Source organism: Cornus florida, unplaced genomic scaffold, assembly GCF_030987335.1.
Source record: "Cornus florida cultivar Cherokee Brave unplaced genomic scaffold, ASM3098733v1 CherokeeBrave_3.0.0_Hap2_Chr01, whole genome shotgun sequence".
In the NCBI taxonomy this organism is placed as follows: domain Eukaryota; kingdom Viridiplantae; phylum Streptophyta; class Magnoliopsida; order Cornales; family Cornaceae; genus Cornus; species Cornus florida.
The window spans coordinates 44,034,094-44,060,885 of NW_026775571.1; the positions used below are offsets into that span (position 1 = coordinate 44,034,094).

The 26,792-nt window shown below is 38.8% G+C and overlaps 1 protein-coding gene across 1 annotated transcript; it reads right to left on the reverse strand.

The window, feature by feature from the left end:
• Window positions 1-14,649: 14,649 nt before the first annotated feature.
• LOC132271433 (uncharacterized) lies at window positions 14,650-15,591 on the reverse strand. The gene has a single exon (XM_059772813.1). It carries the CDS (start codon window positions 15,589-15,591, stop codon window positions 14,650-14,652), a length of 942 nt encoding a protein of 313 aa, XP_059628796.1.
• Window positions 15,592-26,792: the final 11,201 nt, after the last annotated feature.

A 26,792-nucleotide genomic window follows, 5' to 3' on the forward strand; every position in this document is an offset into this window, starting at 1 on the left:
CGTACTTAAGATCGGGAGGAAGGGTTTTAAGCTCAAGAGTTGGTAGAGAGACTAAAGATGGGACCGGTTGAGTGCTAAAGAGTGGAGGGAGGGCTTCTTTTGGAGCTTTCCAAGGTCGAAAATCTAAACTTGCAACGGATTCCATTAAGTCATTAACCTCGCTCATTGATCCTTTATTATCAAACCCACAACTTTCATACATTTCAAGGAGACAAGATGCAAGAGGATCCTCAGATAGAAGAGATGAAAGATTGTCATCGGTTGGTTTTTTTATAACCATGGAAGGAATGGACTCCTCCACCATCTCATCTAAGATATCTATGAGACAATACTCGTCTTCATCTATGGGATGTCAACTTGTATTAAATACATTAAGTTTAACCATTATGTTACTAAAAGAAAGGTCCATAACCCCGGATCTACAATTGATAGTTGCATTTGCGGTGGCAAGAAATGGCCTTCCCAAGATGATTGGGATGTGATTGGTAGGATTAGCAACCGGTTCGGTATCAAGGACTACAAAATCAACTGAGAAATAAAACTTGTCAACCTTGATGAAAATGTCCTCAACCATGCCCCTAGGCATTTTGATGGATCTATCGGCTAATTGAAGCATAATCGAGGTTGGCTTCAACTCATTCAAACCTAGTTGGACATACAGAGAGTAAGGAATCAAATTGACACTCGCCCCTAATTCAAGAAGAGCTCTACGAACTTCATGGTTTCTAATTACACATGAGAAGGTCAAAGCACCGGGATCTTTGAACTTTGGTGGAGTGTTATGTTAAATGATGGAGCTCACTTGCTCTATTAGGAATACTTTTTTAGGGCCTTCTCCCTTACTCTTCCTCTTTTGTGTGTAAAGATCTTTCAAAATTTTTGCATAAGGCGGAATTTGCCTAATTGCATCCAAGAGAGGAAGATTTATGTTAACTTGTTTAAAGACCTCCATTATGTCATGGATTTTTCCTTCTTACCTTCCGAAAGGCGAAGTCTCTTTTAAAGCATAAGGAAATGGAGCTTTTGGCTTATAAGACCTTGCAACTTAAGGAGATGATGAAGAGGGTTGAGAATTCCTATTTAGAACAATTTTCTCCAAGGAAGTAGGAGTAGGATTGGAAACGGGACGGGTGTCAACTTTTGGTTGCACTGGTTCACTATCTTTAATTGGTTGTTCAACCCTATTGTCAACTTGCCTACCACTTCTCAAAGTAGTAATGGCTTGCACTTGTTCTTGGGAAGAACACCCCAAATTAGAGTTTACTTCCACAAGATATTGGGCTTTTGGGTTCCTTTCAGGTTGGCTAGGTAATTTACTAATTTCTCTCACATTCAATGCATTAGCTATCATCCCGATTTGAGACTCAAGCTTTGATATTGATTGAAAATGAGAATTCAACAAATTGGTGTTCATTTCCAAACTATCCAAAGCCACTAAGACATTATCTTCAAATGTGGAGTTTCTAGAAAGTACATAAGGATGATTAGAGCTACTTTGAGAATTATAAGCTTGAGGATGAGAGAATGATTCATTCTTTGATGATAAGAAGAGGATGAAACAAATCCTTTTGAACCTTTATTTCTTTGATGAGGAGTAACATATCAGTTTTGAAAATTTTTAGCTTGAAAAGGATTTGAATGTTCACTCCACACCAGAACATAAGCATTTGGAAGAGGATGAGCAAATGTGGCATTCACTTGTTCATAGTGTTCATCAAGCACATGTCCATGGGGATAATTGGAAGTAGTATGTAATACACTTGAACAAGTTTTGCATGGCTCACAAGAATGATGAAGATGATGATTAAGAAGAGGAGATGATTGATTTACCGGTTTTTGACTCAATAAAAATTGATCAAGTTTTTTAGTGAGAGTTTTGACCTCGGCAACAATTTCCATTGGACTCTTAATTTGACATACTTTCAAATTTCTCTTTTTGTTACTAGAATCATGACTCAACCGAGAAGTGTGAGACTTATGTAATGAATTTTCATTCATTTTCTCAAAAAGGTGCCAAACATCATCCTCATGTTTTCCAAAATATGAACCTCCATATGATGTATCAACAATGTCCTTATGAGTGTCGGATAGACTTTCGTAGAAATAATGAACCACTTGCCATTTAGGAATGCCATGATGTGGGCATTTCCTTAGCAAGTCATTCCCCTTGAGAAAATTCTCTAATGGCGGTTCTCATTGAATTGGTTAAACTTACGAGGTAAAATTTTTTCAAAAATTCGTTTTGCATTTGTATCCAAGAAGTTATTAAATTTGCCTCCAAATTGTTGAACCAATGTTTCGCCTTATTTTTAAGAGTAAATGGGAAGAGAAGTAACCTAAGAACTTCCTCTGGGACATTCATATATTTCACGGTGGAACATATCTCAAGAAATTCATCAAGATGTTTGTAAGGCTTCTCATCATTTAAGTCATAGAAAAGTGGACACATTTGAATAGTCTCGGGCTTAATTTCATAATGATTGGCCCCAAAATTACGAAGCAAGATGTAAGTTGGTGAATGATATTCATGAAGGTTGTAATGATCATGAAGGATCATTAGAGGAATTAGAGCTTGAACTTCGGGAGGAAGTTGGTTGAATGGCGGATGTTCCATGAAATTCGGGTCTAAATAACTAAGATGACCCTCTAGATTTTCCATTAGAATGATGAAGGGTTGATTATGACCACACAAAAATCAAGCAACACAACAACAAAATCAACAAAGCAAACATTTCTCCCCCATAACAAATAATCAACAAATCTCCACATACGATGATCCCATACTCCCATGCTTGAACAGTATACAAGAAAAGTAAATTGCCTCCTCGCGGGCTCACGATTTATCTAAGAATTTAAGTAAATTGCCACCACATGGGCCGATAATTTAATTAGAAATTGAGTTAGAAAGATCTCACAAAGGGTCCTTAAGCAACTTCAATTCATTTTTTAATTCTTCTGCTTAGCTTTGCAATTTTTAGATTTTAGCCCCTTTTACGCTTAGCTTAGCTCATTTGCTTTCAATTCTCCTTTGCTTGACTTCCTTTGCTCAATACACCTAGCCAATCAAGAACAAACACAATAAGTATCTAAAAAATAATAATAATAAAGTAAAAACACGATCAAAAGAGTACTAATTCCTAATTGTTTCCAAAACACGGTGTTGCCAAATCAATCCCCGGCAACGGCGCCAAAACTTGGTGTGTGCCGTCGCTAAAACAAACAAAGTTGCAATGAAAGTGTGGCCAAGTTTAAATTTATAAAGTGCCACTACTACGTCTAACTACTAATATAGCTAGGTTGAGTAGGGATCGTCCCAAGGGATTGGGGGCTATGTTAATATGGAAACAAGGTCGGATTAGTAGGTTGAGTGATCAAAAGATTATTTGTTTGGTTAATTAAACTACAATGTAAATAAATTCAATATAAGGCAATTGAAGTCAATAAAAAGGTAGAGAACAAGAGAGAGAGAGGTCTTGGGATCTAGAGATCACCACTAAACATCACCATTCTAGAGATTCAATGTGTAATGAATGAGGGGAAACATGAGTTGTAATACAAAGAGGTGTGATTGATTGAATTAACAAGCATGGATTGGCTAACTAAGCATATAATGTCTAGACAACCTAGTGAATAGCACAATATATCAAACTAAGCCATTATTCCTTCCTTTAAGCTCACAATTAACACACTAACAAGTTAGAGAATTATACTACATGCATTCATAAGTATGGAACATCAAACAACAAGCATGGATTGTCCTTCACATCTAAGAGAGTAAAGCAACTACATTATTTCTAAGCTAAGGACATGAAAATTAAACTAATTAAACTAAGGTAGAGGCACAATCCATTAAGAAATGAGTATTAATCATCAAACAAACCACAAGAGTATTCTATTTAAGCATTATGCCTTGACAATCTCTAGATTCATTGCATCAATACACATAGACATGCATCAATATCACAAAACCAAACCAAAATATCTTCAAAAGATATTTATGAAAAACACCCCAAGAAACAAAAATGTTTCTGAAGAATCTTTTCATCCACGCCCCTACGGGAAAAAGAAACAACCGGCGAACCTTCCTTCAAAAGTAAAGCTACGCCTTTCAAGAAAATCAACAAGGATGAAAGCACGGGGAGTTAAAACCAACTCCAAGCACGAAGAGTGAGGTTACTCGAAGGAAAATTCCAACCAAAAAAAAAAAAATTAATCCGTAAAAATTGAGAAAAAAGAAAGGAAGGAAAATGACCAGGTCATTACAACATATTTCTCGTAGGGCTCCAACCTCAACCAATGCAAAGAACACCAATCTATATCAACCAAAGATAATGAGGGAAGAATCTTCTCAAGTGGATGCCATAGCTCACAAATTATATCAATTAATGGCACCACATCTCCCCCCTTCCTTGTCTCAAAGTTTAGCAAGTACGGTGTGTGCATCATGCACTAGCCCATTCCATCTCTTGGAAGATTGCCCTACACCGGAGCAATTTCCTAGTAACAATTAAAAGCAAGTAAATGCTATATTTTCCAGGCCTGAAAATAATCGTTACTCTAATATCTATAATCCGGGATGGAGAGATCATCCGAATTTTTCGTGGAGGCAACCCGCCCTATAAAATTTGACATTTTAAAATCAAGGGCATCAAAATCAGCCCTCTTCTCAATTTCTAAATAGGTAATTTCAGGCCTCTTCAAGTTACCATCCACCCTATAATCCAAATGTTTCTACTCCACCTCCTGTGTTTCCAACTGATGAAATTCTCGCTGCAAATAAGCAAATGATGGAATCCCTTAACAAGCAAATGTTAGAATCTAACAAGCAGCTATTGATATCATTGCAGCCCACTTTCCAAATGGTTCATTCACATACTCAATCAATAGCTAAACTTGAGAATCAAGTGGGACAAATAGCTAATTCAATGAACCAACTTCTTCAAAGGGATAAGGGAAAACTTCCCGCTCAACCATTTGAGATTCCGAGAGGGATTCATGTCATTGACGAAGTCCCTCCTTCAAGTGGGCCTACTCATGAACATGTCCAAGCAATCACCACCCTTAGGAGTGGTCGAATTGTGGATAACAAGGTTGATGGAGGAAAAGATGAAAAAAGTTCTTCCTCCCAAAAATCCAAATCCTAGCTCATCTAATCCAAATTTCACTCTTGAAAATCCAAAGTCTAGCACTGAAAATTCCAAGCTTCTGACCCCAAATGTGGAGGCTTCTTATGAGCCTAAGACTCTGTTTCCTTAACGTCTCCAAGAGTCGACACATTTTAGGAACAAAAGTTGTAAAATTCGGGACATGTGGGAGGTCTTTAAGCAAGTAAAGATCAACCTACTCTCTTGGATGCTATTAAGCAAATTCCTCCATATGCCAAATTTCTCAAGGATTTGTGCACTCAAAAGCGCATTTCCAAAAGTCATTTACCAAAGATGGTAAGGCTAACTGAATAAGTAAGTGCGATAATTCAGCACAACACTCCTCTAAAGTATAAGGATCCGGGTGCCCCGACAATCTCATGTGACATTGGTGACAACAAGATAGAAAGGGCCCTCCTTGACTTGGGAGTGAATGTAAACTTGATTCCATATTCAGTTTACTTACAACTTAGGTTGAGAGATCTTAAGCCAACCACCATGGTCTTGCAACTTGCCGACAGATCGGTCAAGCACCCATGGGGCATTCTTGAAGATGTCATCATCAAAGTGGACAAATTTTACTTCCCGGTAGACTTTGTGGTTCTTGACACAGAACCGGTCCATGATCCAAAGAAACATATTCCCGTGATCCTCGGTAGGCTTTTCTTAGCTACGGCTAATGGTTCGATAAATTGCTGAACCGGGGTGATGGATATCGCCTTTAGAAATATGCAAGTCAAACTCCACATTTTCCATGCAATCCAACATCCTTTGAAAGAGGATGATTGTTTTCTCATTGATGTAGTAGATGAAGTGGTCGAAGAATCTCCCCCCTTCATTCTAAGCAAGGATCCTTTTGAAACTTGCATGTCTCACTTTGATTTCACAAAATTTGATATCAATCAATCCATCCAAGAAGTAAATTCTTTGCTCGGCATTGGTTCTATCATGGACTTTCCTCCTTAGAAAGTGCCAAGAGAACCACTTCCTCAACTTTCCACTACTCCTCCGGTCCCTTCCTTGAAATCTCCACCACAACTTGAGTTAAAGCCATTCCTGACCAACCTCAAGTATGTGTTTCTTGATGCAAATAAAACACTTTCAGTCATCATTGCATTGGACTGATGAGAACTGAAAAGAGCGCATTTAAACCCCTTAAGCTCTAATATTCTAGGACCTTTATCTATCTTACTTTCCCGTTTTAGACTAATTTCATGTTATTGCCCTTTTCAGGTGCTTATCCCCAAAATAAGTCAATTCAGCCAAATTAGAGCATAAAAGAAGCAATCTCAAGCTGAATGGAAGAATTGAGCAAAGTGGAAGCAAAATGGTGGAAATCAGCAATCTTTGATCAATCAGGAATACTTTAGATTGATCTCACATTGACCAATCTCACTTCACCAAGATGGATCAGACCCCTTATCCTTATTCTCAAGAAATTCCATCTTCGATCAATCGAACTTCCATAATCTTATCCCCACTTACCACTTTTGTCTTTTTCCCAAAATATCCCAAAAATATCTCAGATTTTTCTTATTCCAAAAAGGTGCCGCCAACGATTGATCGATCTGGCCTAACTTCGATGGATCTGGCCACAGTTCAATCGATCTTATCTGAATTTGATCGATCAAACCTCCTCAAGTTCGAAATAAAACAGAGTCTAGCTCATTAAAAGATGGCTCGTGGTGCAATCATTGAAGGGACCCTAGTGCACGAAACCTGACCATTGGGTGTGACACTTGAGCTTCTTATATAAGGATTTTGAGCCATGTCTACATCATTATCTAGAAATCTCAACATAACTTAGAATATCATATCACATATCTTGGAGACGAGGCTAGAGCTTAAAGAGACATACACTATTTTGGGAGTTCTTCCATTCTTCTAGGGTTTCCATCAAGAAGAAGAGCATTTCTACCATAGAGATGGCCTTTGAGGGTTGGATGACTACATCAATGAGTGGCTAAACATCTTCTTGGGGCTAGAGTTAGCCATAAGCATTCCATCTAGACCTTGATACTTTGTATTTTGAGGGGATTTGTGTTATAATGTTGTCTTGACATTTGATTTATATATGAATCTTGTTCTTGCAATGATTTGTGTTGATTAATACTTCCAATTGATCATTTCATTCTATCCATATGTTTATGTATGCTAGAGAAGATCTTCATGTGTTTATCTCTGGGGTTTCTAAGAAAATATCTTTTGGAAGATATTTTCATTTGGGGTCACTTGCACAGTTATCCATTTATGTAGGGGCCTTTGTGCAATTAATGAAAGTTAGTTGCTAAGTGTCTCCTTGGGGCTTGAATCCTCATACGGGGTTCATTTTCGCATTTCGTTAAGTCGTGTACTCTTAGAATTGTCCTGTGGTCAAACCCTGCAGTTTTCGGGTTTTCAGCCCCGGTTAGCGCCAAACTTGTTTTGGACATATCTCTCTGCTCGGGACTCAGTTTTTGACGCCATTTCTTTGGTTGTTCATTTTTTTTCATTTTGGTTCTTTTTTGTTCACGGAGTTTTACCGTTTGAGCGCGTCTGCTCAAATTTCACTTTTCCGGACCCGGCAGGGCCCATTTGAGGCACTTTTTGAGTTTTTCTTTAAATAGGGGGTCTTGAAATGAAAAATCAGATTTTTCACTCTCTCTCCCCTCTCCCATGGCCGGCCCTAGCTCCTCCCATGGCTGCCACCTTCTCTCTCCTTTTTTGAAACTCCTCCCTTGAATGAAAAGTGGTGAAGCCTTAGTGTTTATTGTTCCCCTTGGTGAGGCCTTCAATTCCAACCGATTGGAATTTTGTTTTGGCCATTTTTTTAGTTTGGGTTTGAAGTCAAGTTGTGATTTTGATGGGCCTTCTTGGGAGTTCATGTAGATCGTGTTTTCCCCGACATAACCTAGGAGTTTTGTCGGATTTGGAGCCATTTCATTTCGGTGGGGATTTGTGATTTCATCACAAAATGAGGTAAAGGATGTCTTAGGTTTATACTTGAGTTATATTGATTGTTTTATAAGCATATATAACTTGTGAGCATGCTTTGGTTAAAATTTTAGAATTTAATTTAATTATTTTCTATGTTAAGATTTAATTCATATGGTTAGGTATAACTTGGAATTAAATTCTGGCATGCTAGTAAATTAGGCCATGGTATGGTTATCAACATATATTAAATTGGGAGCATTTGGATAAGAATTGCAACTTGTATGTAATATTTATCTTTAATGAAAGTTTAATTCACATAGTTGAAACAAGCATGGAATCAACTTGTAATGTGATACTAAAGTAGGCCTTGGTGAGTTCTTTAACCTATGTTAAATTGAGGACAATTGGAGTTGATTGAAAATCTAGAGAAAAATTAATTAATGAGCGTAATTAATTTTATTTTAAGTGTGTTGGTCACTTAAATTGATATTAGAGGTAATAGGATGATAATCCCTTGAAATGTAGTCCGATTAATCACCTTGTGAGCATATTACTATTGGATGTAAAGATTAGTCCTTGTGGCCTCTTGAAATGGTAATTGGACTTAGCATGATATAGAATATCATTGACTTGCATAGCTTGTTTCGATATATCTTGTATAGGTATATAGCTTGTTAGAATATTTCAATTGTTTACCTTGGAAACTAGTTACTAAATTAGGACTTATTTAGTACTTGTGGCTTAGTGTGGTAATGTGGCTCAATTGTTGTAAAATATTCTTGTTTTGGTGTATAAATTGCATATCGGAGACTAGACATGTCATATGCTATCTAGACTTGAATTCTAGGACATCGTTTGTGTGGATTCAACCTTATTTATGCATGGAAGATGGTTTTATGCATTATTGGATTTGGTATAAGTTTGGTCTAACTTATTGATTTTTGGTATAAGTTTTGAACTTATTGATTTTGGAAAGCTTGTAAGGACATACTTCACGTGATGACTAGGGTTTGGCTCTAGTACGGAGACAAGAGTCTTCTAAGTCATCAGTGCGCACTAGGTTGTACCTTGTGGGTCGTAATTGCCCAGAATAACTTATACATGTGTGTACTAGGTAGTGCCTTGTGGGTCGTAATTACCCAGAAATACTTGCTTGGTCTAGTGACCGCATGTCCTAGTCTTTCTACTTTTGTTTTCGCATTCAATATCAAGTTGTTAATCATGGATTACTTGTAGCTTGAGAATTGGTGCTTGCTTATGTATTTGATCGCATTTAGTATACTTGAAACTGTATACTTGAACTTGTATCCTTGTTGGTGTATCTAAACTCTATCTAGTGTATTTACGTTTAGTATGCTTGTTTTGTGTAGGCAGATTTCATGTTAGTATTCGTGTTTAGCATGCTATACTTGTGTTTGTATACTTGATTTATGAGTACTCTATATATATCGAGTACTTGTGTATGTATGTTGGATGTTGCTTATCTTGTTTAACATGATTTAGAGTACTTGAACATGTATGCTTGTATATCGTGTACCATGTTTTAATCTAGTTTAGTGTACTCGAGCATGTATACTTGTATGTCGTTGATCATTTCAATTGCATGAGTAGCTTAAAATGATCCCTGAGTCTTATTTTGACATAGACGTTATGTGGCATGAGCCCCTTTAACATGTTTCACCTTAAGGTGATAAAATTGTAAAATGCTAGGTCGATGCATGCTAATCTCCTACGAGTAGCTTTATGTTACTCACCCACGTAGTGGGGACATTTTTCAGGTACAAGGACCTTGATTTGCGATGCACACTATGCTATGAAGGTTTCATAGACTTAAAGTATCATTTTCATGAAAATGTTAGCATGGAAAAGTCATTTTGTAGCCTTATATGTCAAAATGTGTATATTTGATTCCATTTACGTAATGTGTACATGAGTGCACTCCTTACAATGTATTTGACATGTATGAGATGAGGCCGGAGGCCAATGACATGTATTTGTATCCTATGTAGTTTTGACTTCATGAAATGTTATGAAAAATATTGAAAAATGTTAAGTTATTGTCTCACTATGTTTGCATCGGGTGTGGGAACTCCATTTTCATTCTTTCATAGGGTCTCATTAATCATGTATGAAGTGTGGCCAAGGGCCAAACGGTAATTTCCAATCATTTGTTATTTTTGGTTTCCAAAATTTCCATTTTAAGTTCATTTTCGCCTTTTTGGCCGTCGGGGGGTCGGATTTTGTATTGACCATTCCTAGGAGCTGCGGACCATTCCCGCATGCTCAAAATCACCATTTACGCCTGCATGCATGATCGTTTTTATGAAAAACCCCTTTCCTTTGTGTTTTGAGCCTCTAATGGACTCATTTCACCTTTTTGTTGAAAAATTTGGCTTAAGGGCATTTTGGGGTATTCACATGAAAAATAAAGATTTCTTTTCACATGGTTGGTTAGAAAGCATGATTTTGAGGGGGGTTTCTTCTTTGTGTTTTTTTTAAAAAGGTCCAAAAAGTCCTTAAAATTGCATTTCAAGTTTGCATTTTAGGTGCAGCCTACAGCAGAACGAGCGCTCGAATGGGCGTACGAGCACTCCAATTTTAGACAAAAACCTTGGGGCTAATTATGAGCACTCCAAGCCCTTGGCTGAGCGCTCATAGTACTGTTCATGCGTGTGTGTGTTTGTGTCTTGGTTCAGCACTGCACTTCTAACTTTAAGTTGTTGTATCTTTTTTGTTTTAACTCCGAATTGGTCTGTTCTTGAGTCTAAATTGACCGCGTTGGAATAAGCTTTCCAATGGTACCAATTGCAGCTTCAACTTTCACTTTTACCTTGACATATTTAAGTTTTAGTAAAGTGGTGTTAGTTTTTGGTTCGAACCGGGATAGGGTTTCCCTTCCTTCGACTTCAAAACTTAATATCTTTGCCATCCGGACTCCGAATCCAGTGATTCTTGAGTCCATCTTTGTTAATTTTTTATTGTCCATCCACTGGTGTACACAAGGGTACCCAATTCAGTTAGAATTACCATTTTACTCTTTTAGCTTTAAGTGCTCATTTTTCTTCATCTTGTCGTTCCTCCTTCGTTTGGACTCCAAATTGTACGATTCTTGAGTCCTTCTTGATTAGTTTTTTGTTGTCTTTCCAGTGGTGTACTTAGTGGCACCTGAATCCATATTTTTTTAAATGACTATTTTGCCCTTGGGGGCCTAATTGTTATTTTTTCGATCTCTTGATTCCGCATCAGTTCTCATTGAGTTCCACGACCTCATGGAAGGTCATCAAAGTGTCTTAGAGGTGTGTTGTGCCTTGGGAGACCGTTGTCTTGTTTCTTGCTTCTGCATTCTTGCATCCGTTTTGGGTCATCACAGGACACACTAGGTTGAAAAATCCAGGGTCGTCACATATGTTGCATTGAGTTTTCACTCAAATTCTCGAGTAAGGTCCAAGCCTCATCCACATTTTTAGACATGAACATCCTTCAACATGATGAGTCAACCATGAGTTTATATGGTTCGGTTAAACCATCATAAAAAGCTTGCACCAATTGCCATTTTGGAATTAGGTGGTGGAGATATTTCCTAAAGAGGTCTTGTAGTCTTTCCCAAGTCTCATGGAGTTATTCCCCATCGATTTGCGAAAAGCTAAGAATGGAACGCCTCATTTGGTTGGTTTTACTCACAGGATAGTATTTTTTTAAGAATTCTTGTTGCAATTGAGCCCATGTAGTGATGAAATTTGCAACAAGGGAGTTCAACCAATATTTTGCCCTATCTTTTAAGGCGAACGGGAAGAGACGCAAATAGAGTGCATTTTCAAGGAAGCCCCTCAGCTTGACGGTAGAACAGATTTCAAGGAACTGATTAAGATGCTTATAAGGGTCTTCATTTTCAAAGCCATAAAAGGATGGAAACATTTGAATTGTGCTAGATTTGTTCTCATATTGGGCTACATCGATGTTTGGCATCACTATGCAAGAAGGAGAGGCATATGTTGTAAAGATGAAATGGTCCCTAAGAGTCATAGGTACTACATTTAGAATTTCAGCCCTATCATTATTGATTCCCTCATTCCTGATATTTTCTTCATTTCCGGCCATTGTATTAAATTCAGGTTCAATTCCTCTTATATTTTCAGATTCCCTAAGGTTTCTTCTAAGAGTCCTTTCTAGTGAATTTATATCAATTGGGGCTTCAAGAGTTGGCAAAGATAATGACCTACGTCCCAACATCAACAACACAATTCACAACAAGCACAACACTTCTTCAGCATAACATCCACATACAATGTTCCCTATCTCCTCCATTATCAACAAAAAAGAAAATAAATGGCCACGACAAAGACCAATGCTTTGTAAAATAGTAAAACAGGAATAGCTTCGACAAGGGCTTCATAATCAAAAATCACTAATTTAAACACATACAAGATATTCACAAATTTTAAACTAGAACTTTGAAAATCTTACCGGGAGTCCTCTAGACTTACGAATTTTTTTTCAGTTTTCCCTCGGCAAGCCTTGAGTCCCTAGAATCTCACAAGAATTCTTAAAACACAATGTCACCAAAACCAAAGAAGAAAATATTCACAAAACAAAATATTCACAATCAAACCAAAGTTAATCTTTGAACCTCGGTTACAAAACCATTTGTAGTCCTCAACGATGGCGTCAAAAATTGGTGGGCGTCGGTATATGCTACCAATTATAATCAACCCTTGCAATAGCACAAATCATTGTAAAATAGGGCTATCATAGGGGTAAGTCAAACCACAAGGACTACAACTTTATGGCAACTAAGGTTTTTAAAATTACTTTGTTTAATGATAGAGGTGTAAGGTTTTGTTTTGTTTGTCACTTAGAAACTAGAATTGAAAATTGCATAAAACAATAAATGCAAGCAATTTAAGGGAGAAAAATTTATGTAAAGTGGGCTAGGGAAGTGAATCCACTACCTACCATATAAACATACTAGATTATGATTAACATGGTGAAACAACATATATAAGTGGCTATGATATGTAGCAATACATGGTTGCTACATTATCTTCAAGAAATTCATAAAATCAAGAAGTGAGCATAGTCTATCAAAGTGTTACATGCTTGAACTACCTAAACTAAGATGTAGCTCTTGACATGTTCACCAAGCTAGAGACTATCAAACCCCCCAATAAATATGGTAGTAGCACATGAAGTCAAAAATCAAGAATAGACCATTAAAGGAAGGCCCTAAGCCATGGACTATCAAGCTTCTCATACAACATGCCATGAAACCCATTTCACAATCTCATTTCCATTCTCACTATGAAGATGCAAGCTATATAATCATGAGAGGATAAAATCTAAGACAAGATAACAAACTCAAAATGATCATTTATAGACATTAAAATCCATTACAACATGTGTAGAGCTTTAGTTATGAAACTACCACATATATACTTCATTCCCCAAATTAAACAAAACTAAGGCATGCTTACAAGGAAGGGCTTCATCACCTCCCTAGGAAAGGAGTTAGGTACCCATAGAAGCAAGGGAGGAAGGAGGTGAGATGCTCAGCCTCTCCATTTTGGCACCTAGAGGCCACACACAACCTAAGCTCTCAAGAACAATATTTCTCTCTCTAGAAATATTCTTACAATGTGTGATGTCCCTAATATAATGCATCAAGCCTCTAATAAGCAACCATAACCTTCCAACCACTCTAAATTCGTGGGCCAAAATCTCTAGAGAAGTGCAGAGCAATCCTTTGAATCAAGGGGATAACATTGGGTGAAACAATGCAGCCCACGACCTCTTGTCTGTAGATTAGCAGGTGCCCGCGGGATGTCCTGATGAGCATCCATATGCTGGCAAGGGCAACTTAAGGCTCAGCTGAGGTAAATGGCAGCACATGGCTAGGGCCCGCAGTGCGTGGCGGGGCCCTACAAAATCACAAACTTTCTAGACCAATCAACGGGCGCCTGCAGTATAGGGCGGGCGCCTGCAAAGCTCTTGGGGGTAACTTTGCTTCTTGAAATGATTTTGGCTCGGCCCAATGATGCAATCATCCTCCTTAGCACCTTTTTTTTTTTTTTTTTTTTTTTTTTGCAAAGAAAACCATGAGTTCAATGGATCACTGGCTTGGCCAAAATGAAGGTCCTCGGCAATGACATGCTTTGATCTTCAAGAATTCATCAAAGCCTCAATATTAACTATTTTTAGGAACCAACCTGAAAGTAAACAAAAACATGCAAATGAAGCTAATATATACAACATGATCAACTTATGGACTTAACTAATGCAAGTAAGGGTGCTTGAATATGCAATATTTGGCACTTATCAGAATTACTAACATGGAAATGCATGTATATATAAGTGAAATGAGTAATTCCTAGTACGAATAAAACTTAGACCATGTAATGTAACCGTTTCTCAATGAAATGCTCCATACTTGGGAAATTAGCTGATCTTAGAAATTTAGCTAAGTCTGCTTCATAACTTTTGCCAATGTTCTTTTCCAAGTACTTAGCTTTTCCTTCTTAGAATGGCTGAAGTATGGCCACTACGCTTCCTTTCTAGCTTTCTAGTTTACTTGGAAAGGAAGATACCAACCATTCTATATGGCCGATTGAATGATTGTGGATTTCCAGTTTTCATAGATGAAAGTGTGACACTCTTTCAAGTATACCCCATTAACAGGATGCTTGTAGGATCCTCCATCTATGTCCATCAATCTATAAGCCCATTTTATAAGTACTCGTTTCACCAAGTAAGGACCCTCCCAATTAGGTGTCCATTTTCCATATTCCAAACTTTTAACTCCAGGTGAAAATTTGACTTGCCATACCAAGTCTCCTTCAACAAACGTCTTTGCCTTAACCTTCTTGTTGTATGCCTGCATGACTTTCTTCTTTTGAGCAATAATATGGTATAGGGCATTGAGACGGACTTCATCAAGGTCTTCTAGTTCTGCCAATATGGCATGATTGTAATCTGCTGGAGTTAGGTTATTTTGGAAAGCCACCCTTATAGACCTAATGGTCATTTCCATTGGAAGAACGGCATCATGTCCATATGTAAGCATATATGGTGTGACACTTGTACTTAATCTTTTTGAATTCCTTTTAGCCCAAAGCGCCTCAGAAAGTAGGTGATGCCACTCATTTGGATGATTCTCAATCATCTTTTCAAGGATGTTGAGAATTACTTTGTTGGAAGCTTTTGCTTGTCTATTTACTTGGGCAAAATATGGAGTAGAACTGATCACTTTAATGTCATATTTAGCATAATAGTCAATGACCTCACTTCCAACTAAAGAAAGGCTTCTATCTGTGGTGGGAGTCTCTGGAAATCCAAACCTGTGTATAATGTGCTTCTTGATAAAATTAATCACTGTTGACTGCTCACAGGTCTTTAATGGAATGGCCTCCACCCACTTTGTAAAATAATCCGTTGCAACTACCATATAAGTACGACCATTTGCAAATGGTAGCCTTAACTTTCCAATGAAATCCAAAGCCCATCCTCTGAATGGCCATATTTTCACTATTGGCTGCATGTTTATAGCTGGAACTCTTTGAACAGGGCCATGTTATTGACATGCAGTACAAGTTTTTTCAAACTCTATGCAATCTTTCAAAATGTCGTTCTAATAATAACCGCACCTTCTAAGAAGCCACCTCATCTTGATTCCAACTTGATGTGCTCCGCATATTCCAAGGCGTGATTCTGCCATCACTCTCATGGACTCATTTTTAGTAAGACACCTTAACAAAAGTCCATCTTCTTTACTCTTTTTGTAGAGATCTCCGTCAATCAAATTATAGTAAGGTGCCAAAAGCTAAACTCTCTTATCCACATTTGCACTCAGATCCAAGAAATGAATAATTGGTGTTCTCCAATTATCCAAGTCAAATCCATCTATATCAACATTGAAAATCTCCCATGTCGTCTTGGCAGGTTTGATTCTTTCTAGCTCGTCAGACTGGAAATAACCTGTCATCTCGTGTCGTAACTCTACCGAAGGAAGAGTCTTTCTTTTGATTGTGATCATGGTCTCTTCTACACCCAGTGGGACTTTCACTCGAGAGGCCAGTTGTGCCAGATCATCAGCCTCTGTGTTCAAATGTCTTAGCCAATATTTGAGTTAGAAATCATCAAACTAGCAAAGTAATTCCAAGGCCAAAGAATAGAAAGGCCTCAAATGCCAATTGAGACATCTATACTCTCCAGAAAGTTGGCTAAGTATCAGGTTGGAATCTCCAATAATCTGGACCTTATCCACCTTTAGCTATAGCAGGATTTCTAACCCAATAATTAGTGCCTTATACTCAGCTTGATTGTTTATACACTTGAAATCCAAAAAAAAAAAAAAAATGTCGTTTTTCTTCTTTTTGGTGAAATGATGACAATTCCGGCTCCTCCTCCATCCTAGGTGCTCGATCCATGAAACATAAGAGTCCAAGGTGTATAGTCAAGGTATCCACCTCATCACATACTTCTGAATCAATCTTGGTGGAAGGATGGTCTACTAAAAATTCTGCCACCGCCCTTCCTTTGACTGCCTTTTGTTGAGTATACTTGAAAGAAAACTCCATTAAGGCCAATGACCACTTTTTAATGCGTCAAGTGATTAAAGGCCTCGAAAACATATACTTAATCAAATCTATTTGAGAAATGATATACACGGCTACTGGAAACATGCAAGTTCTTAACTTCATAGCCGCATAATATAAGGAAAGGCATAATTTTTCAATGAAAGTGTACCTACATTCCACTGGAGTGAGCACCCTACTTAAATAATAGATAGCTTGTTCCTTTCCCCATTCATTATTCTGAGCTAGAAGAGTCCCAATGGATTCATCGGCGGCCGATAAATATAATCTTAAAGGCTGTTTCTTAATCGGAGACATCATCACTGGATGGTTGGCCAGGTAACTTTTCAAACCTTCAAAGGCTTGCTAGTGCTGTTCTATCCATTTGAATTCCTCAGCATCTTTCAACTTCAGCAACAAGGAGAAAGCATGAGTCTTTCCAGCATGGTTAGCAATGAATCTCCTCAAATATCTAACCTTTGTAGTTCCTTCTTTGTGGCCAGTGGCTTTGCTTCAATAATTGCCTTTGCTTTATTTTAGTCTATCTTAATACCTCTTTGGTGGACCAGGAAACCCAAGAAGTTTTTACCTAAGACCCCGAAAGCACACTTTAAGGGGTTCATCTTCAACTTGTGCTGCCTCATCCTTTCAAAAGCCATCTTCAGGTTATGGAGATGTTGAGCCTTGGGCGAAGATTTGATGACTACTTCACCAATGTACACTTCCAAGAAATGGTCGATCATGTCATGAAAAGGGCATTCATGGCCCTCTGATATGTTGCTCCAGCATTCTTCAAACCAAATGGCATGATAACCCATTCAAAGGTTCTAATGGATCATGGACATCTAAAAGCCGTCTTGGCAATGTCTTCTTCTGCAATATAAATTTGGTTGTACCCGAAATATCCATCCATGAATGAAAGAATTTCATTCTTAGCAGTAGAATCTACCAACTAGTCAGCAATAGGCATATGATATTCATCTTTTAGAGTTGCAAGATTAATATTCCGAAAATCCACACATATCCTTAGTGTGCTATTCTTCTTAATAACTGGAACTATATTGGAAATCTAGTCAACACACCTGGCGGTTCTTATAAAACCAGCCTTGTGTAGCCTTTCAATCTCTTCTTTGACTTTTAGAACAACTTCTTGGGACATCCTTCTTGGATGTTGCTTAAAAGGCTTGAAACCTTCCTTGATTCACAGTTTATGCTCAACCAGCTCTCTGGAAAGTCCTAGCATTTCCTCATATGTCCATGCAAAGCAATCTTTATACTCATGAAGTAAGGAAATCAATTATTCTCTAAAGGTTGGTTCCAGAAGCTTACTAATGTAGGTAGGTCGAGGGTCATACTCTGTTCCAAGATTAACTTCCAAAAGTGGATCTTGCACCTCGGCCTTGAGATCATCTAACTTCATTGGCACTGCCTTCAAGTCTGTTAGTTGGATAACATCCAATTTATCTTCTGTATCTTCTATAATCTCTAAAACATTGGTAGAAAATGAGGTATTAGTAGCTGCAGTCCTTTCCAGCCATAGTTTAGCTAGATATGTTTTCAACCTGGCAAGGCAACAATTAACCGCCTGGCCAAGAATTCTATTTTCTTTAGGTTTCTCTTCCATAAAAACTTTTGTTTGAAATGTAATGCTGAATACTAGCCTTGGGTAGAATTGTTGGCCTTGATGTTTCTTGGAAAAGCCCCCTTACATCCTCTTTTGTGAGAGTTCTCCTCATGGTGGCCTTCCTTGGATGGCCCTTGCTATCATTTCCAATAAATCTGATTGGAATGAATTCTTCACTGTACAACTCAGCATCTACATGGTAGACCCTTGCCACAAATGGCCGGTTATCAGCCTCCACCACTTTTACCTCATCTCCATCCCAAAATATCAGCATTTAATGGAGTGAAAATAGAATGCAAAAGTTTGCGTGAATCCATTCGCAGCCTAAAAGCAAGTTATAGGCCACTGTAGACTTAATTACAAAGAAGGCTGTGATGAAAATTCTATCTCCCACTGTTAATTCCAATAGTAGAATGCCTTGTGTTTTCACTATTTTTCCCATGAATCTATAAATGGATACATCGGTTGGAATGATATCTTCAGGCGATTTTCCAAGCATGTGCATGACATTGGCTGGAACAACGTTCAGTACTGAACCTTTATCTACCAGAACTCTTGCCAAGGACCTCCCTTCCACCAGTACCTTTATATATAAAGGTTTGAGCTGTTGAGTCATGCCATATGGTGGCTTTTCCAACACAATTTTCTTTGGTTAGTGGGGCTATTTTGTTTAATCACAACTCCTTTTAATTTTTGAAGATGCTCAGTTTCCTCTTCGAAAACCTCTTCTATATGGATATCCTTACTCGATTCCATTATAAATGGCCTGGAGCTAGACTATCCGGGGCTTTCCAAGGGAAGACTTGTATCTACTACATCTCCTTCCATTAAATTTGGCTGATTTGGCTGTGGCTCAAAAAATAAGGGAAGAACCACTACCATATTGTAAGTAAATTCACCTAGAAGGCTCCCAAAATAGATTTTCTTGCTGCTATTAGAACTGTTGGAGATTTCCAAGTCTGTGTTATCTACTGTAGGAGGGTCGTCTGCAGTCAAGGAATTTCCAACTTCTGAAACCAAGTCCAATAAATCATCAGGATCTCTAACTCCTCCTTTAGCTGGAAGTTCTGATAAGTCTGATGGTTTAGCCATTTTCGTTGGCCAGTTGGACCAACCATGGTCTTTCTCCTATAATTTCCTTCCATCAGCCCTTTTCCTTTGCTGCATTCGCTTTTGTGTGCGGGTCATATAGGAATCATCATGAATAGGGAACTTGGGATGATCAAGCCTCTTCCACCTTTCATTTTACGAGGTAGTAGGCTTAACTATTCTTGGATAGAGATGCTTATTCCCCTTTTTAATCCATACCTTCGAGGCCATTTTTGGCCTGGAATGCCTATCACCTCCAGAGCCTCTGCCTTGCCAACTGCTACTTTCATACTTTCTGCTAGGACGAGGCCTTGCCTGATAGGAAATTGTACTCCTTTCCAAACTCCTTGGAATGAATTCTGGTCTTCTTTTTGTTGCCCTTCTTTCTGTATAGACTCAGCTTTCCATCTCTAAAATGGTCACAGTAACTGAGTTTTCCACCTTTTGGAAAGTTAGTGGGTCATGGACCTTCTTTTTCTGGCCTCGGTCATTATTGGACAACATCTCCTTCTACTTCTCCTTTGGAACATCTCTATGACAGCCTTATTTCTAAATTTTACACTTGGGGTAACAACCTTGCTGGATTAAAGCAATCTGAGCCTCTCGGAGTTGCCTTTCCAACTAAGCCATTGTTCTCTCCATGGATGTTGCTGCCTTAGGAATCTCTAGTTTTCCACTGGCCGTTGGACCTGTCAAGGCCACCTTCTTCTTAGGGTGTTCCAAAGTAAGGGAAGTAGCATTTGTGGCAACGACCTTAGGGAAAGGATTTCCATCAACACATATGACTTCTATTTTTTCAGGAAACTTCAACCTGCCATCTTCAATTGCCTTCTGCATAATATTGTGAAAAATAACACAATTGTTAGTGGAATGCCTCCACGAATTGTGAAACTTGTAATAGTCTTTCTCGGCCAATTCAAAGGTTGTTGGCATCTTGGGTCCTGTAATGAAAATCAGTTGCTTGTCAGCTATGAGTAAATCAAAGATTTGCTCGGCTTTAGAGATGTCACAGGAGTAACTCTTGGAAGTGTCTGCTCCCTTCCACTTAGAACTAGAGGTGGTTTGCAAGTTGGTCATGGCTGATTTTGGTTTAGCTAAAGCCTCACTAGTATAGGCCTTCTTTATATTGAGCTCAGCCACATTCACCTTAAACTCCCCTTCAACTTCAGTGGTATACACCTCATAATTAGGATCAGAATAGTAGGTTCCTTTGGAAGAGCTCTTTCAGTCTTGCTCCTAGTGAAAGAGCTCTTCATACTTAGCTACTTTGCCGGCCAAGTCAAACAAGTCATGAAATTGTACTCCTTCAAACTTCTTATGAAGTTCAAATTCTAGGCCGTTCGCAGCCATCTTCATATATTCTTCTAGCTGCAAAGACAAATTATATTTGTACCTGACCCTCCTTAATCTGGAAAGGAAGCTTATTACCGACTCTCCAGGTAGTTGATAAAGTTTGGAAAGGTCTGCCATGGACACTTCAGGCTCAGCTCTATAGAACTGAGTATGGAATGAATCCTCAAAATTACTGCCAACTTTGGATGGAGTTGGCTGTCAAGTTAGAATACCACCTAAAAACATAGCCAGTTAGTGTATTTGGAAACAAGCTTACCTTCAGCCATGGATTGGCTGTTGCTTCTCCACATTGGACAGTAAAACGACTGACATATTCCAATGTGAACTGTTTTCCCTCTCCATTGAACGTTACAAACTCAGGAATTCTAAAATTCTTTGGAAATTCAACTTCATCAATGAACTCTGGATAGGGCTTTCTGTAAGTTAGCCATTTACCCCTTTGAGTTAGGCCAAATTCCTGTTGGAGAAATTCTACAAATTAGCCTCTATCAAATGTCATAGGCTGTGGAGAATTGTTGTCTGGCCATCTATGAGGTTGATTGGCCACTTGATGCCCCCCACCCGCCATTAGTAGTAGGTTGGTATCTCCATAATTGTTGCTGCCATGGTTTCTTCCTCCTTGGTCAAGAAGTGGCTCCCTTGGAAAGGTTGTCCCCCAACCGCCATAGGAATGACCATGGGAGGCCTTACTGGAATAGGTGCGGCTGGCTGAATGTTCACAGGTGGAACATTCTGTTGTACTTGAGGAATGGTGTATAGCCATGGTTGGCTAGACTAACCATGCTACGTCTGCTATGGAAATATCACAGGTGGAGGATTCTGAACTTACTGAATGACAGGTTTTTACTCTATTATTTTTGGCCCAGTGGTAGTGTGATATGTGGCGAGTTCCAATTGAACTTACCATGTTGGATAGCAACTCTAATAAATTATTATTGGAAGCCATGTAATATTACGTAGCAATTAAAAGTGGACCAATACAATCCTCCTAGATGTGGGATTTTAAAAGGAAAGAGGTGAGTCCTATTAGGACTTGCCATCTTTAAATCAGGGGTCCACATATTCTTATTTGGAAAAAGGATTATTTCATGGAAAGACTATCATGCATGCAACCTTATGCAATTATTCAAGACAAATTCAACCAATTGGTTCTCAACACATGGCGAGTTATATGGAACTTACCATAGTATATCAATTCTTTTAAAGAATTGTTGTTATGGAAGGTTTATGGGTAAAAATCGTGTATCCCTAAGTAATTGGAGGTTTCCCATTATGGAAAGACCAAAGTTAACTAAACAAGGAAGAGGAGAACGTGGTGCCAAAAATCTCTCCTACTTTATAGGGATTTTTGGCAGATATTCAGTTACTAAACTTGTTAAGTCAAAATACAAGCTTGCAAGAGAAAAGGAACATGGGATAATTTGTATTTATGGATGCATATATATATATATATATATATATTTGTACTAAAATACAACAACGATGAGGAGTTACTGAAGTAAAGGAGTACACAATGCCATGGATTCCAAAAATCAAAAAGAAAAGTCCAACTGGTTCAGCCAAGTCAAACAATGTTGCTAAAAGGGAGGAGACGTGGGAGTTTAATTTCTATTAATTTCTATAAATATATATATTTATATATATGCAAATATATATTTATCAAATTCGGCCCACGATGAAGTAACTACTGTGAGGAAGGAATCCATGGTGCCATGGGTTCTAAATGAGGCAAAGCCGAAGGGAAGCTGCTAAAATTAAGGAGACGTGATTGTCCAATATGGAGGATGAGATATCTATTCGTGGAAGGAATAACCCATGATAAAAGCCAACATTAAGGAAGTGTGCTATAACCACAACCCACGATGTAGAGTTAGTGGAAAAATGAAAAGCAACCACGACGCCATGAAGTTGATATGGAAAGTTCAGCTAAAATCAAGGAGGTGTGGTCTACAAAAGAAAAAGGCGTGGGATGATTTGTATCCATAAATATATATATTTGTACATATATATTTATATCAGATATTGTCCATGATGAAGAAAACGCTAAAATTCAGGAAGCCATGATCTTATGGAAGATTCAAGAAGGGAAGTTGAGTTAAAAGAAGGAACATGGAAAATTCAGGACGCTGAAATTCAGGAAGCCACGATCTTATGGAAAATGCATGGAAAACTCTATAAATAGACCACTTAGGCTTCACTTGCAAACCCTATTCAAATCACACAGCCAAATAGCACTTCAATTTCTTTACATTCATGTAATGCACTTTCAATATGTTTGATTCAAGTCATGTACTTATTATTCCTACTTTTTAGTACTTTACTTTGAAGTCCTGCACTTTTAACACCGCTTTCCTTTCCACTAGCCATAGATCAGTCCAAAAGTCCTTTTCCATGGCAAAAAGAACCTTTGAATGTGGTAATCCTAGTCCTTCATTCAATCACCCGATCCTTACAATCTCCTACTAGATAATTATTCGGATATCCACTTTGGAACAACAGCAGTTCCTGGCACGCCCGACATTCGCCCTCCTTTCCACACTTGGAAATGACCTCAATTTTTAGGAGCCGAACATTCTTGGCACACCCGGCTAGATATTCTAGATAGACTGTTTAATGACCGGTGGAAGAAGGTAAGGCAAGCCTGTCTAAGACCCTACCAAACTAGAAGAGATGCAAGTCTGTGAACTTCCAGTGGAAAGTTCAAGATTCGCACCTGATGAAAATCATATGGTGGAAAAATTTACTCAAACAATAGCAAATGGACCCATTATGGACAACATCCGCATGATGGTAATGCAGCAAGATAGGTTTCCACAAGACCAAGCTAGAGTCACCCAAGACTTAGCCAGAGTTGCGCAAGACTAATCTAAGGCTAGTCAAGACCATACAAATTCCACTCTTGCTAACGAGTGGAAGTTAGAAGAAATGGTAGACCGAATTTCTTAAAGGTTCGAGTCTATATTGGAACGAACCCTTGGAAGCTCAAACCATGGTTTGGCCCCTCGACCAAACAACTCTGAAGGGTCTCAACAGTCGACCTTCCAGGCTAGCAGGCCGGCCACATTTGTTGAAGAAAGTTACTCTCAGCAACATGCAGGGCCGTTCACTCTAACTCAATAACAAGTACAGTCCCTTCCAATGGCATAAACTTACATTCCAGCTACACCTGTGACTGTTCTATTGGCACAGATGACTGTTCCACAAGGGGTGCCCATGCCAACCATCCAACAAGTTCAAAATCCTCTACTTGTGGCATTTCCACAGCAAACTTGGCATGATCAGCCTGGCCAACCATGGCCATACCACATCCCTCAAGTATAACAGAATGTTCCACCTATGAAAATTCAGCCAGCCGCACTTGTTCCAGCAAGGCCACCCATGGTCATTCCTATGGCGGTTGGGGGGCAACCTTTTCCAAGACACCCACTTCTTGACCAAGGAGGAAAGAACTGTGGCAGGAATAACTATGCAAATGCCAACCCCTTACTTATGGTAGGTGGGGGGCATCAAGTGGCTAATCCACCTCAAGGTTGGCCAGACAACAACCCTCCACAGCCTATGGCGCTTGATAAAGGCTAATTTGCATAATTTCTTCAACAGGAATTTGGCCTAACTTGAAGGGGTGGAAGGCCAACTTACAGAAAGCCCTATCCAGAGTTCATTGATGAAGTTAAATTTCTAAGGAATTTTAGAATTCTAGAGTTTGCAGCGTTCAATAGAGAGGGCGAACAGTCTACCTTGGAACATATCAGTTGGTTCACTGTCCAATGTGGAAAAGCTACAGCCAATCCATGGCTGAAAGTACTCTTATTTCCAAACACACTGACTGGATATGCTTTTAGGTGGTATTCCAACTTGCCAGCCAACTCCATTCAAAGTTGGCAGCAATTTGAGGATTCATTCCATACTGAGTTCTATAAAGCTGAGCCTGAAGTGTCCATGACAAACCTTTCCAGACTTCATCAACTACTTGGAGAGTCGGTGATAAGCTTCCTTTTTAGGTTCAGGCGAGCCAAGTACAAATGTAATTTGTCTTTACCACCACAAGAATATATAAAGATTGTTATGAACGGCCTAGAATTTGAACTTCGTAAGAAGTTTGAAGGTATATAATTTCATGACTTGTTTGATTTGGCCGGTAGAGTGGCTAAGTATGAGGAGCTCCTTTACGAGGAACAAGACCGGAAGAGCTCTTCCAAGGGCACTTACTATCATGATCCTAATTATGAAGTGTACACCATTGAAACTGATGGGGAGTTGGAAGTAAATGTAGCCGAGCTCAACATAAAGAAGGCCTATACTTATGAGGCTTTGGCAAAGCCAAAATCAACTACAGCCAATTTGCAGGCCACCTCTGGTTCCAAGTGGAAGGGGACAGACCCTTCCAGAAGTTACTCTTTTAACATCTCTAAAGCTGAGCAAATTTTTTATTTGCTCATAGCTGACAAGCAACTAATATTCACAGCAGGACATAAAATGCCAACGGCCTCTGAAATGGCCGAGAAAGACTATTGCAAGTTTCACAATTCATGGAGGCATTCCACTAACAATTGTGTTATTTTCCACAATATTGTGCAAAAGGCAATTGAAGATGGCAGGCTGAAGTTTCCAAAAAAATAGAAGTTATGGGTGTTGATGGAAATCCTTTCCCCAAGGTCATTGCCACAAATGTTACTTCTCTTTTCTTGGAACACCCTAAGAAAATGGTGGACTTGACAAATCTAGGATTCATTAGAAAACTAGAAATTCTAGAGTCTGTAACATCCATGGAGAAAATAGTGGTCGAGTTGGAAAAGCAACTCCGTGAGGCTCAGATAGCCTTAATCCAACAGGGTTGTTGCCCCAAGTGTAAAATTCAGAATAAAAGTTGTCCTAGAGACTTTCTAAAAGAAAAAGCAGAAAGAGATCCTTTCTAGTGGCGACCGAGGTCAAAAACGGAAGGTTCATGACCGGCTAACCTTCCAAAAGGTGGAAAACTCAGTTACTGCGACCATTCCAGAAAAGGAAAGCCGGGTCCATACAGAAAGAAGGACAGTAACAAGGAAAGCAGAATTCCTTCCAAGGAGCGTGGAAAGAAATAGCGTTCCTTATGAGGCAAGTTTCCGTCCTAGTAGAAAGTATGAAAGTAGCAGATGGCAAGACAGAGGTTCTAAAGGTAATAGGCATTCCAGACCAAAATTGGCCTCAGAAATATGGGTCAGAATGGGGAATAAGCATCTTCAACCAAAAATGGTTAAGTCTCCCATCTTGCAAAGTGACAGGTGGAAGAGGCTTGATCATCCCAAGTTCCCTATTCATGATGATTCCTATATGACCCGCACACAAAAGTGAAGGCAGCAAAGGAAGAGGGCTGATAGAAAGAAGTTATGGGAGAAAGACCATGGTTGGTCCAACTAGCCAAAAAAGATGGCTAAACCATCAGACTTATTAGAACTTCCAACTAAAGAAAGAGTTAGAGATCCTAATGATTTATTGGATTTGGTTTCAGAAGTTGAAAATTCCTTAATTGTAGACGGCCCTCCTACTAAAGATAGAACAGACTTGGAAATCTCCATAGTTCCAGTAATAGCAAGAAAATCTATTTTGGTAGCCTTCCAGGTGAATTTACTTGCACTATGGTAGTGGTTCTTCCCTTATTTTTTGAGCCACAGCCAAATTAGCCAACTTTAATGGAAGGAGATGTAGTAGATACAAGTCCTCCCATGGAAAGCCCTGGACAGTCTAGTTCCAGGCCAATCATAATGGAACCGAATAATGGTATCCATATAAATGAAGTTTTCGAAGAAAAAGTTGAGCATCTCCAGAAATTAAAGGGAGTTGTGATTGAAGAAAACAGCCCCATGAAACCAAAGAAAATTATGTTGGAAAAGCCACCATATGGCATGACTCAACAACTCAAACCTTTATATCAAGGTACTGGTGGAAGGGAGACCCCTGGCAAGAGTTCTAGTGGATAATGGTTCAGTATTGAATGTTGTTCCAGTCAATGTCATGTGCATGCTTGGAAAGTCGCCTGAAGATATCATTCTAAATGATGTATCCATTAGTAGGTTCACGGGAGGAATAATGAAGACACAAGGCATTCTACCATTGGAATTA